This window comes from Panulirus ornatus, chromosome 6 (genome assembly GCF_036320965.1).
Source record: "Panulirus ornatus isolate Po-2019 chromosome 6, ASM3632096v1, whole genome shotgun sequence".
Lineage (NCBI taxonomy): Eukaryota > Metazoa > Arthropoda > Malacostraca > Decapoda > Palinuridae > Panulirus > Panulirus ornatus.
In genome coordinates, this window is record NC_092229.1 from 5,379,427 (window position 1) to 5,394,656 (window position 15,230).

At 36.8% G+C, this 15,230-nt stretch overlaps 1 protein-coding gene across 1 annotated transcript; it reads right to left on the reverse strand.

Moving 5' to 3' along the window:
* Nucleotides 1-291: 291 nt before the first annotated feature.
* Nucleotides 292-15,086, reverse strand: Cog3 (conserved oligomeric Golgi complex subunit 3). The gene is made up of 10 exons (XM_071662409.1): nucleotides 14,771-15,086; nucleotides 13,920-14,081; nucleotides 12,451-13,125; nucleotides 11,789-11,928; nucleotides 8,938-9,204; nucleotides 7,485-7,653; nucleotides 7,045-7,191; nucleotides 5,384-5,527; nucleotides 3,830-4,036; nucleotides 292-1,000 (listed from the first exon to the last, which is right to left on the reverse strand). Exons 1-10 carry the CDS (start codon nucleotides 15,065-15,067, stop codon nucleotides 743-745), a joined length of 2,466 nt encoding a protein of 821 aa, XP_071518510.1. The 5' UTR covers nucleotides 15,068-15,086; the 3' UTR covers nucleotides 292-742.
* Nucleotides 15,087-15,230: the final 144 nt, after the last annotated feature.

Here is a 15,230-nt window from a genome sequence, read left to right on the forward strand (position 1 = left end):
CTACTCCTCCTGTAATCCACAGGATGATATACATAAAGACATATTTCAGCAAGGATGTTGAAAGCTTGATCATATCAGAGGAGCATCTGGCTTGATGCTTTACCTTTAATACAGAGTGGAATGTACTCAATATGAAAACAGTCACAAATACATGGTTTAGCAAAAATGTTATGAAAAAGAAAAGATTATTCTGTTTACCAAAACATTCAGCACCTCAGTAAAAAATATGGACAGGTGGAAAACTTCAATTGATCAACCAGTTCAGAAAGCAGGAAAAAGCATATAGCATAATCAGTAGATGATCTTTTCAATGGATTTATTGATTTAAGGCAATTCTTTTATTTACAATTAGCACACATGTGAATTATTGCATGTAACAAACAATATAAAAAATCTGCAATCAATATAAATATCTATTTTCATAATTCATACTTCATAACATCTGAAAATAACCTTGTCCTTGCATAGATCAACATTCTAACTGCCAGAAATAAAACCATTTACATCAACACATCACTTACACAGGAGCAAGATTTATAGATTCTCGATTATCCAGTAAAAAGAAACTTTATGTGTTCTCTATTTGGTAATCAAAAAAGTTTATTGTAGCAAATATTAAGTATGAATGATATGGATAATGAAGATTCCATTTAATCAAGTCCTTGAAAAACAAGGTAGTGGTTATAGATTCCTACTGATAAATAATATGTACATCTTAAATACAACTTATACAATGGCACCATTAGCTTTTGAACAAAGATGAGAGAAGAACTGAAACCTCCTCTTGAGATGGGCAGGCAATAATTATTCTTTCATCTTCACTGTAATTATTTAGTATTATATTATGGACCTTGGAAAATGAATTGATGATATTTGCACGCACTGGCTTGAAAAGGATGAATTCTGTATCACGATTGGCCAAATAGAGCTGCATGCTTCGTTGAATGTTGGGCAAATGAGTACGAATATTTTTCTGGCAAGAACTTATTACATCTGCAAGCTGTAGAGATAAAACAATTGTCATTCAGTCTTACATTATTACTCAATGTTTGGAGCAATTCTTATACATTCAAAGCAATGAATATGCATTTTGGTAACTAATAAGAAAAAGAAGCCTAAGAGACAAAAGGATGATGATGTTTCTAGAAGGAATGAACACGACTGGTTGTGTTAACAAAGTGCAGTCTAAGAGGGACTAACCCTCTATTGAAAAAGGTACAGGACTAGAAATATGAATGAAAAATTGAGAAGCTGAGGCATAAATGAGTTAAACTTAGGTTTATAAGTAAATGAGAAGCTGGGAATATCCACTACAACAGTACATAAGAAGAGGTTATAGCGATGTGGGAGCAGTTTAAGTGTGTATTATAAGAGTGTGCCACAGAGGTGTGCAGCAGTGAAGCTATAATTTACAGAGAGAGAACAACAACACAGTGAAGTGAAGATTTATGAAAGGAGGAGCAGGCAAATGAAAAAAAAATAAAATAAAGGAGAGTAACAAAGTGATTTGAAGAAGGTATGTGTAAGAAGTCTGAATGTATTAGACAAATCTGGGAAAAACTAGTAAAAAACACTATGTAACAAAGGATCAGGTGATAGCAGGGAGGGAGGGTATCTTAAAGAAATGGTGACATGCAATTATTGGTGCACTAAGGTTAGAAATATGGAAAAAGAGTGAGGGATATATACATACTGGCAAGGAGGATATTACAGAGGTAAAATGAACTATAATGCTCCTAACAAATGAAATTGCTTGAGCATACAGGTGGTGAAGAACTGTTGATGAATGAATATCAAAAGTTTCTGAAAGCATGAAAAAGTGGTTACATTCCTGATGACTAAATGAAAGCAGTTATTATTCCAAAGTATAAAGGAAGAAAGGAAGTCGAAGTTATCAAAAAAAAAATGAAAAATATAATTCTTAGCACAGGGGTTGACGTGCTGTCAGTGGATTGAATCAAGGCATGTGAAGCGTCTGGGGTAAACCATGGAAAGCTGTGTAGGTATGTATATTTGCGTGTGTGGACGTGTGTATGTACGTGTGTATGGGGGTTGGGCCATTTCTTTCGTCTGTTTCCTCGCGCTACCTCGCAAACGCGGGAGACAGCGACAAAGTAAAAAAAAAAAAAAAAAAAAAAAAAAGCACAGTTGGCTTGGTGTATAACATAGACGCAAATGATAATGTGAAGAGGATTAGTGTACCCCTTATAGAGAATGATCAAGCTAGATTTAGAAGTTGTTTTCTAACTTAACACTTGATATGGGACACAGACTACTATTTTTAGTAAGGAGACATATTTATTTTATTTATTATACTTTGTCGCTGTCTCCCGCGTCTGCGAGGTAGCGCAAGGAAACAGACGAAAGAAATGCCCCCCCCCCCCATACACATGTATATACATACATCCACACACGCAAATATACATACCTACACAGCTTTCCATGGTTTATCCCAGACGCTTCACATGCCTTGATTCAATCCACTGACAGCACGTCAACCCCGGTATACCACATCGCTCCAATTCACTCTATTCCTTGCCCTCCTTTCACCCTCCTGCATGTTCAGGCCCCGATCACACAAAATCTTTTTCACTCCATCTTTCCACCTCCAATTTGGTCTCCCTCTTCTCCTCGTTCCCTCCACCTCCGACACATATATCCTCTTGGTCAATCTTTCCTCACTCATTCTCTCCATGTGCCCAAACCACTTCAAAACACCCTCTTCTGCTCTCTCAACCACGCTCTTTTTATTTCCACATATCTCTCTTACCCTTACGTTACTCACTCGATCAAACCACCTCACACCACACATTGTCCTCAAAACATCTCATTTCCAGCACATCCATCCTCCTGCGCACAACTCTATCCATAGCCCACGCCTCGCAACCATACAACATTGTTGGAACCACTATATATAGAGACATATATAGAATAATGTCACTCAAGGTTCAATACACATTAGTGTGATACCTCAGTGTTGCAAAACCTAGTATAAATAACCTAATAATGGTTATTTCATTCAACTATCCATAACTATAATGCCATCTAAATGAGTAGGAACTTAATTCTGAAAACATAATTATCATAACAGGCCTTCTATGTACTAGTTTCTCAACTTAGGAGAGTTAAAGTACGAGTCCAGGACCATCTTATGCTCTCCATATTAGAACTGCTCATATTGATTTCTTTCTCATTAAAAGTCAGCAACCACGCTAGTCTTACCATCCCTATATATGCATCATATACCAGTCTTATTCTATTTTACCTTCTGTCTTCACATTTTCTCTTGCCCCCTCTTTTCTATTTGTCAGTTTCTAAATATTCAAGGCAATTCAGGGTGGCAGGGGATATGGAAGCATAAGGTGGAAAATTTACTTGTCCTCACAATCTTTCTCACCTCTATTTCTACATTTTTCTGTTTTGCCCCATCAAAAAGGGCAGAGGATATGTAGAAAAAAAAGTTTTGATGTCTTTCCTGTTCTTTATGTTTCATATAAGACCTGTCCTCATTTAGAACTTTGATTTGTGACTGGAGCCTTAGACATTAGAAAGAAGTTAAGAAATTCAGAATGACTTAGAGTACTACAGCGTGAGCCCATAATTGAGTCATGACTGAGAAGAGCGCATTCAACTCAGATTTCTTTAGAAATGAAGGTGGAGTTAAGCAAAGAACCACATCAGAGATGTGCAAAGACTGAAGTCTGAAAGATGTCATTTATGACTTACCATGATGCCCAGCAGGAGAGTTTACATGCATTAGAGTATGAGTACAAATGATATGGCAATGACCATTCTGCAATGCAACTAATATATGTAAAGATATTCTTACCTTCTCAGGTAGAGCAAATGGTTGATTCTTTAGCAAGATAGGTTTGACACTTTCTTCCTTGTTCATTTGAAGTATGACTTCTGCTTTTGATAAATATGAAGTTAATGAACCAGAAAGGGTTTCAGTACATGTAAATATCAGCTGTTCACACAATTTCTTTAATCGATTATCTAGATCTCTCTTTGAGTCCAGCCTCTGCTCTGTTACCTGAAACAGTGCCATTATAATTAGTCTTCATGCTGGTGATAGCTATGCCCTTTTTTAGAATAACAAAGTCATGACTCTTTATCATATTAGTATTTTCCCATATTCAAAGCAAAATGTAATATATTCTAGGCATTTTCATTTATCTTACTGTATAATAATAAAAAACATTTAGTGGAATATTATCAAAGTTGATTTTTTACCACAGAGGTGAAACAGTCACCAACCAAAAGTACCATTACAAAGTAATAACCTCAGCTTGTCAGTACTGCTTTAAGTATACAGGAAAAAAAGCAGACCTGTGCCTTCAACATTTCTTAATGAGAGGCATATGGACTATAATGATGGGATGTTAAACTGCTCCTCAACCACCTAACTGCAAGGTCATCCATAGGTTACACTTGACTGAAATGCACCAACTCTACTAGGTTTAAGTTCAGATGATTGCCATCAACTACCTCAGGTAGTAGTTTGCCTAACTGCAGGAAGTAAATATGGTGGCTCCTTAATCTGACTCACACATCTGAGGTACATACCAACAGCAGATGTGGGAAGGTTGGTAATTTTATCTGTATATAATTTTATGACAAATGCAGTTAATATAAAAACTATAAGGAAAAACAATATGAATCGGGAGAAAGATAAGAGGAAGAGTTCCACAGTCCAACTGGGGAGAAAAAGCAGCAAACGCTTAATTAGCCAACCCTTAAGTTCCTAATGTTCACATAAGATCTGTGATGTAGGAGCCTCCTTAGTACTATGTGAATTAGCCAGAAAAGCTATGCAAGTTCTATCTAAAAAAGTATAAAGTGCAAGCTCATGGAAGGCACATCAGGCCTGTCAGTGAGGGATGTACCTTCATATGGACACCCCTGAGGAATAGGAAACTGACTTACAATCCATCACATGGCCTGGCTTGTCAAAATTGTGTGCTTTACCCCTGTCAAAGCTGATATCCGATTTTCTACTACCCAAAAGAAGGCGTAGCTGCTGGGTGGCTGCCCACTGTTCCTAATCCTATAAACATACTATTCCCTAAGATGAATTTCATTAACCCTTCCTCTGTGGCACTTTGTTCTCCTTACACAAAAACTTTCATTAAACGAACCACATGATTTAATTATTTTTTCACTTTTTTTTGTTCGTTCCCCATATGAGCACAAATGCAAGTTATACTAGTTCAGTTTTCACCCAAAATAGTCGAGAATAAATTATATATTCTGATTTAAATCTACTAGAATGGCATAAGTGATGTGAAATGAATATCTTTACCAATTAGGGAGAAAATTCAAGAAAATAAAAACATCATTTGAAAAAAAATTGTAAAGAAGAAAAAGCAAAAACAACTACCTGTGGAGTGCCTTCTACAATGAACTCAAGAAGGGCATTATTGGAAGACAGGGAGAAAAGTCGACCCCTTTTTTGCACCAAACCAAGTGCTGCATGACGAACCTTACTCCAGTCCAAGCTTGTCTCATGTAAACATGCATCAACCTGAGAAATAATGAAACATACACATTTTATGAACAACAGAATAATTCTCCATTAAATGGATTGTACTATATATCTCTGATGCCTGTTCCAAATGAAATTTCCTCAAAGGGGTGGCGACAGCAACTGAGTCTCCATAACTAAAGGACTCCAGTGCCATTTCTTGGCCTTTATTGCCTTACCCTTATGAAGCCAATGGCAGAGGGAAAGTCTTGTGCAGTGTTTGCAAAGGCTCCTACCTAATGTTCCTAAAGACTACTTCTGTCTAATGCTCCTACCTACTACTTCTACTTAAAACTCCTGGCTAAATGTTCCTACCTACTACTGCTATCTACTGCTCTTACCATTTTGCCAAAAGACAGGGCTAACACATAGTGCTCACTGCAGAAAAATCTAGAGTTACAAAGCATGAGCTGTGTGAGTTAAGTGTTACATATGACAAAGATAGACTGTATGTTTGTGGACAAAATGCCAGTAGTCTACATGTTAGTGAGGCAGAAAGAAAAGACAGCTACCTGGGTGAGAGGCATGCAACTTGACAACCACTAAAGTGCTGGTTCACTAAACAGATGTCACTAACCCTCCTAATACCTAGGAGGGTGGTACTGGTAATGTACTTCCCTAGTAATTGGCTGGCTACCTACTAGTACCTACCAGTGGATTGTACTCTCTAAGGCAAGAGCTTTCAGTGCTATTGAATAAAAAAATGACTCATTATAATGTACAGTATACTGTACACATTTACTTATCTGGCACATACACACAAAGTTGAGTGATTATGAATCCTTAATAAAAGTAACTCCTAAAATGCTAAGATGCTCTGTGCCTCATTACAGTTCTTTCCCTATGTCATGTACACTATCCTCTAACACATATATGCACACCTGGCATAAAATGGAGAGTGTATGTGTGTGTTTAAATAAGGCTAACATGGTATACATACAAGATTAAGAGGCAGGGAACCATGAGTGTAAAACTCTCCTCGTAACAGACAGATACTGATCACACACAAACACTGTCAGCTAGAAAATATCAGATTTGCTTTCAGGTTCATAGATAAGGAAATATTCAGTGAGCTGTTCACATCCATCATGCACCCAGAACTTTAGCCCCATCTTCAAACCTATGAATTACTTCAACTCCCATGGTTCCATTCCACTCCACTTATACTCAAAACATCTTGTTTTAAGCACCCCCCCCCCTCCAGCTGTATCTCATTACCTTGCTTTTTCACATCTATTCCTTTCCCACATTCTTCCAAATTCTGTCATTTGCAACAATCATCAAGCCTAGGATGAAACATGCTCAATAAATTTACTTGGATTTTGGTTTCTACAATATCAAATTTTGCATAAAGAAGTTGGAAACTTACGCTATATGAGCTTTCTCATTTGGTGATTACTGGATATGAAACCTTTACTTTACTCCTTCACAATAAAAAGGTAACAATGCTGTTTCCATATGATTCACAGTTTCAAAAATTTTCCCCTAGATCTAACTATCATGACATATTTACATACCTGAAAGGGTGCCATTTGTTCTCGAAGGATAAGGAGATGTTTGATTTCAAACAGCTGTGCATCTAAGGAGGAAGAGGTCTTGCTGATAGATGTGGATGCAAGACTTAAGCTCTGCATACATGCCGATAAAGCCTCCAGTGACACACCCTGTAGCAAAATGAAAAATGGAGAACTACCTCTTCAAAGTGTGCTTTGCTGCTTGCTACAATTAACAACATTGTTACACATCTGATGGTAAGTGCTTTTGCATAAATGCTGTGTAATAACTTAAATCTTTACCTATAACCAACTCTCACAAATGCCTTTCTCAGTGTCAATCCCTGTCATCTTTAGCATAATGTGCAAATCTATCATGTAAACTATCATTTGCTCCCTATATTACCAATTCCACCCTCAAGTGATCTGCTAAAAGTACCGAATACAAAATTTTGTTCAGTTACCTGAAATATACTTCTATCAACACAACGATAGAGTTTAAATAAACACATAAGTGTGCGTCGGACAGTTGGGTACCACATGCCATGAAGATCTGCTGGTGATGTACCAACACGTGAAAATCTTTCTTCTGCTGCTCCTGTGATGTTTGCAACTTCTTCACTGGTGGCAGATCTGAAGAATTCAGTATTACAAAAATATTTTTTTAAGTAAAATCAGAGTTTTGAACATTTCATCCAGTTTATACTGAATTAATTACTTCATGTTGACAAAGAGAGAAGAAATTAACCCATCAACAAATAATGGATATAGACCACCCATAGACAAAGTAGAGATTAAAAGAGTAGAGTGAAAGAGGAAAATAAGAAGAGTGTATCTTGTAGATTTACTTTAAAGAGAAGATAACCAAACAATAGCAACAGAGAAAAAGGATACTATTCAAGGGATTTGCCTTGTGCAATATATACTAGTAATTAGAGTGATGACTGAGGTTCATAATGACTAAAGAAATGAAAGCTGAGAAGAGATGCAAAGAACACAAAAAAGTAAAAAGCTGAGCCAGTACATTGATAGCTGGAAGGAGTAAATTGGTTACCAATACTGATTCCAAGATAAGATTTTAAAATTTTGGTTATCAAGAAATGCAAAGTAGGTAAGCAAGTACGAGCACAAACTTAGAAAGATTTGTTTATATGCCTTGCATGAGTTTGAAGAGATGACTGCTTTTTAGGCTAAACATAAGAAATTCCTTAGTTACAGGAGAAGGGATTAGAGATGAGATATAAATCCAGAGTACCAGAGAAGGGGTTGTGAAGGTATGAAGTATGAGTAAGATATCTGATGACTTCACGTATATCATGATAAGGGAAAACTATAAGGGCTTCAATGAGACTGAGAGAGACAAATTCAAAAACACGGGTTGCTGTTAAAAGACTGTGATATAGCCATCCCACAAAGAATAAAACTGTGACGCAGCAGGGAGGGTTAAAGGTGAAAAACAGACTGAATATTCAAAGTATTGTCTTGACAATCAGGACTTCCCTCTAGTACACAATGAAGTCACTTGGAAGGAAGTGAAAGGATTAAAGGATTGACTGGTCATATGGCAAGACATGAGACAGTTAAGAGAAATGCACAATCATTAGAAATTGGAATGGAAAACATGTGAAAGAAAACAGAAGTTGAAAGAAATATTTTACCACATGTCACCCAAGTTATGATACTACAGGTCCACAAGGTGCACAACAATTATGTTTATGATACTCTTTACCTGTCTATCATCATTATTCTATTCCCAATTTCATAGGATTGATCAGTTACATACAGCCTATAATAATGTCTACACTTGTTACATGACAATTTCAAAAAATTATTCACCTTATAAAACCTAGTAAGAAAGCAAGAAATAAGTGAATTTCTCATGAAATGTAAGGGAAATAAATATACTCTGATAATTACCTTACAGATGATATAGAAGAAACAGAAGCATTACGAGAATGAAGTTTTCGCTGATTAGCTAAACTCTCAGCAATGCTTTCCATCATCTGAAGTTTACTGGGATAGGCAAGATCTCCGGGTGATGGACGGAAGTTGGTAATATCTGTATGAATGTATATGTGAGTGCGATAAACCAAGCGCTCTTGTGCATCTTCTAACATTTGGTTGACTACTGAAGTAAGGGGAGCCAATTGTGTTGGGTTGTTCTGCAAGTGCTCTTCTATCATCCTGTAAAACAAATTATCAATGTTTACTCTCACATTATCATATACTACAAGTGTGCACCAACTGAAGTGAAAGCAATATCAAATAATGGATGGATGGTGGTAGCATCCACTTAAATGACAACATTATAGCATATTTTCAGTGTTACTGAATCCAACTTACAACTAGTTACACTGCAAATGAGATGTTACCTTTAGCAAAACTATCATCAACAAATGGACTGAAGTACATTCTCATCATGGACTTTCTCACTCCAAAAGATTCCATCATTTTCCTACTCCTGCATGAAGTCTCAAAGCTGCAGGAGCCCTATGAAAGGGTCCCATATGACCTATGCCAAGCCACAAAGATTGGCCTGGTCTTACTCATGCTGACTTGTGTTGAAAGTCTTTCTTTTTCCATCCTTAAAAATCTAGAACATCTAATTAGGCACCCAACATGCAAGTCAACACAACTCAACCACAGATTACAGTGAAAGTGGGGAGGTGGATGATGACCCATCACCATGACAGCCCCCACAGAAGTGTACTAGGCACACATGATGGCTTGGCAAAAACAATTTGGCAGAAAAGGACTCCATTTTCAAATTGTGGACCCAGGGTAAAATGAGCCAAAACATCCATCCCTAAATGCATAAACAATTCAGGAACTTTGGTCTCTCTTAATGATAGCAAATTTTAGATACTTTAGTGACAAACATGAACAATTACATTTGGAAAGAAAAACAAAGGAAGAAACGGACTGAGTGGAAATGAAAGCTTTCCTAGGGCTGGTGGTTTTAACAGTAACAGGATAAATTTTGATGATATGTGAAGCACGGATGGCATGAGTGGATTTCAGATTTCTCAGGGTTTGCCTTCAATATGATGACAAAGGAACATGAACTGCATTAGAGTTAGCTGGTAAAGTATACCCCATCAAAGATAAATTTGAAAAGTTTGTTGAGAATTTTTCTGTGAACAATTCTTCCTGACAATGTATTGAGGTTGATAAAATGCTTATATGTTGCATGTGCAAGTTTCCATTCAGCCAATATATGCCAAATAAACCTTCCAAGGATGGTATGAAGATACTAGCAATGGCTGATTCTGTGACATAATATGTGTGCAAAATACAGATTAATGCAGGTAAGCAGCCAGTTGGACCATTTGTTACTTTTTTGATAAAGGTTTTTAGAGCTGTAGTTAAAGTGACAACAACAATCATCAGAAGTCTCAATTAAACGGTTAGGTTAGCTCTGAAAATCTAATGCATTTTCACTGGTATAGTATCACTAAATATGTAATGCGATATAAGTCACAGAAAAATGTATAGATAAAAAAGCATATCCTTACTTTTGCAATGATGTTATTTTTTGTGAAGTGATATCAAGCACTGATTTCTGATATTTTCCACATTCACTAACATAACATTAGAAAATTTAAGACAATGTGCTCTGAAATGATTCAAAAGATATTTACTTTACTGGGTATATGCACACACACATTTACGATCATATGAAATTCAATGTCTTTTCGAGTGGGATGCAGCATAACTCCATGGTATGAAGGCTGATCAGCATGACAAGGGTACTAATTGCCCATCCACTCATATACACACACACATATATATATAAACGCCCATACACGCAAATATACATATATATACATATCAAAATGTACATACACATACATACATATATACACATATTCATACTTGCTTACCTTCATCCATTCCTGGCCCTACTCCGCCCACAGGAAACAGCATTGCTACCCCCTGCTTCAGTGAGGTAGCACCAGGAAAACAGATAAAAAAGGCCCCATTCATTTACACTCAGTCTCTAGCTGTCATGTGTAACGCACTGAAACTACAGCTCTCTATCCACATCAAGGTCCCACAGACCTTTCCATGGTTTACCCCAGATGTTTCACATGCCCTGGTTCAGTCGATTGACAGCAAATCAACCCTGGTATACCACATTGTCCCAATTCACTCCTTGCACGCCTCTCACCCTTCTGTATGTTCGGGCCCCGACCCTCAGAATCTCTTTCACTCCATCCTTCCACATCCAACTGGGTCTCCTGCTTCTCCTTGTTCCCTCAACCTCTGACACATATATCCTTATTGTGAATCTCTCCTCACTCATTCTCTCCATATGTCCAAACCACTACAATACACCCTCTTCTGCGCTCTTAACCACATTCTTTCTATTTCCACACCTCTCTCTTACCCTTTCATTACTTACTCGATCAAACCACCTTCATCAATAATTCCGTTTCCACATACAAGGGGTGAATCAACTATATCTAGGCATGAACATTTCCAGGGAATTAATCTTGCAGAACTGGAGTACCCAACTCTCAACCAAAAGCTGGTACTTTAAAATGGCTAGGATGCCTTTTTCCATGGTTTGTTTTACACACTAGTACTAGGTTGTGAGACATACAAGGAAACTGAATCTTTCATTATCCCCTCCTGTTTGAGAGTAATGCCAACTTTAAGAGTACCTGATCAATTGTGCTAACAGATGCTTTCTTCAAAAAACAAAGACATATAATCAATAATGAGATATAAGGAATGAAACAGAAATCAAAACAGTCATTCTTACCCTCTTCTGAGGATGTTGCAGAGTTCTGACAAAGTCTCCAAATGATCGATGTGGATGATGAGAGGTCGTAAAACATCATACAACCCAGTACATAGACCCTGTAGAAACATATCCAGCTCCGGAGTTCCAGCAGTAAAGAACTGAAAAGTTTTCAGATATTGAAATCAAAGAAAAAATAAATGACAATGAAATAAGATGAAATAATAATAATGATAATAATAATAATAATAATAATACTAATTATAATAATAATAGTAATAATAATAATGATGATGAAGCTGTCATTAGATATCTGCTATTGGTGCTACCTCACTAAAGCAGAGAAGACCAAACATATATAAATAATAATTATCATTATGAAAACAATCATATTGTGTAAAATAAGTCTTCTAACCTCTTAACATTAAGATGTATGGGTATGTATATTTGTGTGTGTGGACGTGTATGTATATACATGTGTATGGGGGTGGGTTGGGCCATTTCTTTCGTCTGTTTCCTTGCGCTACCTCACAAACGCGGGAGACAGACAAAGCAAAATAAAAATAAAATAAATATATATGCTACTGTTAGGATGAGTATAAAAGCTATCTCTTCTCATAAACTTGATAAATTAATGAATGCAGTTTGCAGTTCAAGTAAAATAACTTATAAAGTTTTCTCACCTGATGAAAAAGTGTATGTTCATCTTCACATACATGGACGAGAAAGGCACATCCACTACGCACTAACGAACAGTAATCACGCTCAAACTTTTGCGATAATTGGGTGACTGCATCAGCAACACAGGGCCCCATCAGTCTTTGTCGTTGAGCAAAGTAACATTGATGACAGTCACTCAGCAGATTTGTATATTCTGGACTATTTTCAACTCTGTCCTCAATCTCTGCCATTAAAGACTTTATTCTTGGAGCATTAGTTTGAAACTTTCCATAGTATAGCACAGCAGCATTGTCTGTTGTTGGTTTTTCAGTGCCGGGTTTAGTTAAAACCTGTTGGGTGGCATTTTCTAGACTCTTTGTTACATATGACTTTACCATTCCAAGAGCTCTGCTCAAACAATGTTTGTATTTTGCTAAATAAACTGATGATTCTTGAAATGAAGGGTTTGCATTCATATAACTGATACACTCATCAATCTTGGCAAGAAGAGGAATGAATCCTTCACTTGTGACCTGAAAAGCTGGAGAGTTGAGTTTCTGGCTGATTCTGTCAACTTCCTTGAAGTATGTAAGCTTGCTTTCAATGGTGTCTGCTTTGTTTGTGAGCTGTGTCTGCTCTGCTAACAAGTGCTCACAATCAGTATGAAGGGCACTCGTCTTATTTGACACACTGGTGTACTGGAAAAAAAAAAGAATAAAATTCACATTTATATCCTACTTGACAAAGGAAATGTTTTACTACTGTAATGAAGAATATAGAACTGTGTCACCAGAGTATAAGTGAACTAGATATTTGTTGTAGAAAAGAAGGCCATTCATAAAGAGGGGATGAGAAACAGAATAGGAAAGAAGAGGTGGATTTACCAATGATTAATGACACAAACCAAGCAGACAGAAAGCTGGATATGAGTGAAAAAAATTCCGGAGAAAATCCAGATCCTATCAGATGTTTTTGAACAATCAAAGACCACAAAACAGGATTCCCCAAAATCTACCAAAAAAGATGACAAGACAGCAAAGTGGAAAGGAATCTCAAAAGCAGTTCTCAACTTCTCACCATGGAAATGCAATACTCCTTGTAAAAAACTGCTTGAGATTTGAGTCAGGGAAAGATTTAGACTAATGTGAGTAGAATCAACAGCATCAGAATGATAACTGGACGAAAAAGTACAATCAACATTCTTTGGAATGTGCAAACAGGAACAGATGAGCAAACAAGAACAAATTCATGGGCACAGTCCTTTAAAACAAGCCCTGCTTGAGTACAAAGTGCTATTTTGACTATGAAAAAAAAGATTACAGGAAGAGAATCAATACGTGAATGAGTGAGTTGTTCAAAATGTATTAAACATAAAATATGTCTCTTGCAATAGAAAAAAGAACTGTAGTTTTACTAGGTGGGAAAATACAATGAATATTAAACTGAAATATATCTAGAAATCAAATACTTCATGGAAGACCCATTTTATTACCTGTGAGGAAAGATGTTGGAGATTTTCCAAGGCATGATCAAGCTGTGCAAGGAGAGTGTGGCATTCTGATCGATGACTTTCTAACTGGTTTACATAGTCCCGATAAGGCCCATCTTGTTCTTCACTCATCTCTCTCTCCACCTCAGCAAACCATGTTAGAAACTGCAAGAAATCATAATTCAAAATTAATTCAAGCTTGCATTTAAGAAATTCAAATATCAGAAGTGGCTGCAGTTACATTCAGTGTATAAAATGCAAAACAGAATGCAGGTATGTCAGAGTGCTTGAAGTCATTGACTACTATCATATGATACATACAATTATTCTAAGCAACTGTTACTGTATTCTTTAGATACTACACTCGCACTGCAGAACAAAATGACTTGATACTGAAATATAACTTCAATGCAATGCTAAACACAAATCACCTTTTAATTTTCCTTTCATCCAAAATAGCTATGATTACGACATATTTTTAACTATGCCATGCTGGCTACTATAAAAAACTACTATCTCTGCAAGAAATAGTATTTCATTCCAGTTAGGTAGGCAGAGGTACTAAACTACTGCTTTATCAATAGTTCTGTGTGAGTAGTTCACCTAAGGTTTCTCACTAAGCCAAATTAACCCTACATTATTATCATCGATACCTTGCCTGCTTTCGAGTCACTTTTGGCTATATGATTATCAAATTCATTCCAGACTCACATTATCTGGCATTTTACTGTTCTAAGGACTCTTAACAAATCGACCGATACGATTTTCGTCGACACTCCCCAAGTTCAAATCGCCGCGTCGCAAAAGTAGATCGTTACCTAACCTATAAAATCATATGCTCGAAATGTACAAACCTGTTGACTAGATTCTAATTTCACTTCTCCAAGTTTCAAGCGTGCAAGACTATCGGGAAGCTGATGTACCGGTGCGGTGTCGGCCTTCGTGCCGCCCCTAGCGGTATCCAACACATCACCACTATTCTCCTCGTCATCTATCCCTGCAGGTAGCGGCCTCCATCCAGAAACAGAGGTCAGTTCAATAATGGTATCGCGCTCCTGGGGGGTCAAAGGAGCTAATGGAGTCCTGTCATCTTCCCAATTTGATAAATTGTCTCGAACCCGGGCAATGTTTACATCTGCCACGTCTTCCATTTTTGTTTTGACAGTAGTGCTCCGCTGAGGATGCAAATTTCAGTTTTCAGTAAATATGTAGCTATTTATGAATAATCTTACATCAGTTATATGACTAGTTCTACTTAAATGAGGATAAAAAACAATTCTATTATATATCTTTATAATCGTAGAATGAATAAAT

What these genes read in the sequence shown, in the direction of transcription:
- Cog3 (XM_071662409.1), bottom strand. Translation starts at nt 15,067, where the DNA reads ATGGAAGACGTGGCAGATGTAAACATTGCCCGGGTTCGAGACAATTTA. An exon ending in TCTTCTATATCATCTGTAAG is followed by an intron (nt 7,654 to 8,937) that starts GTAATTATCAGA and finishes TGAATTCTTCAG; the next exon opens with ATCTGCCACCAGTGAAGAAG. An exon ending in TTGTAGAAGGCACTCCACAG is followed by an intron (nt 4,037 to 5,383) that starts GTAGTTGTTTTT and finishes GCACTGTTTCAG; the next exon opens with GTAACAGAGCAGAGGCTGGA.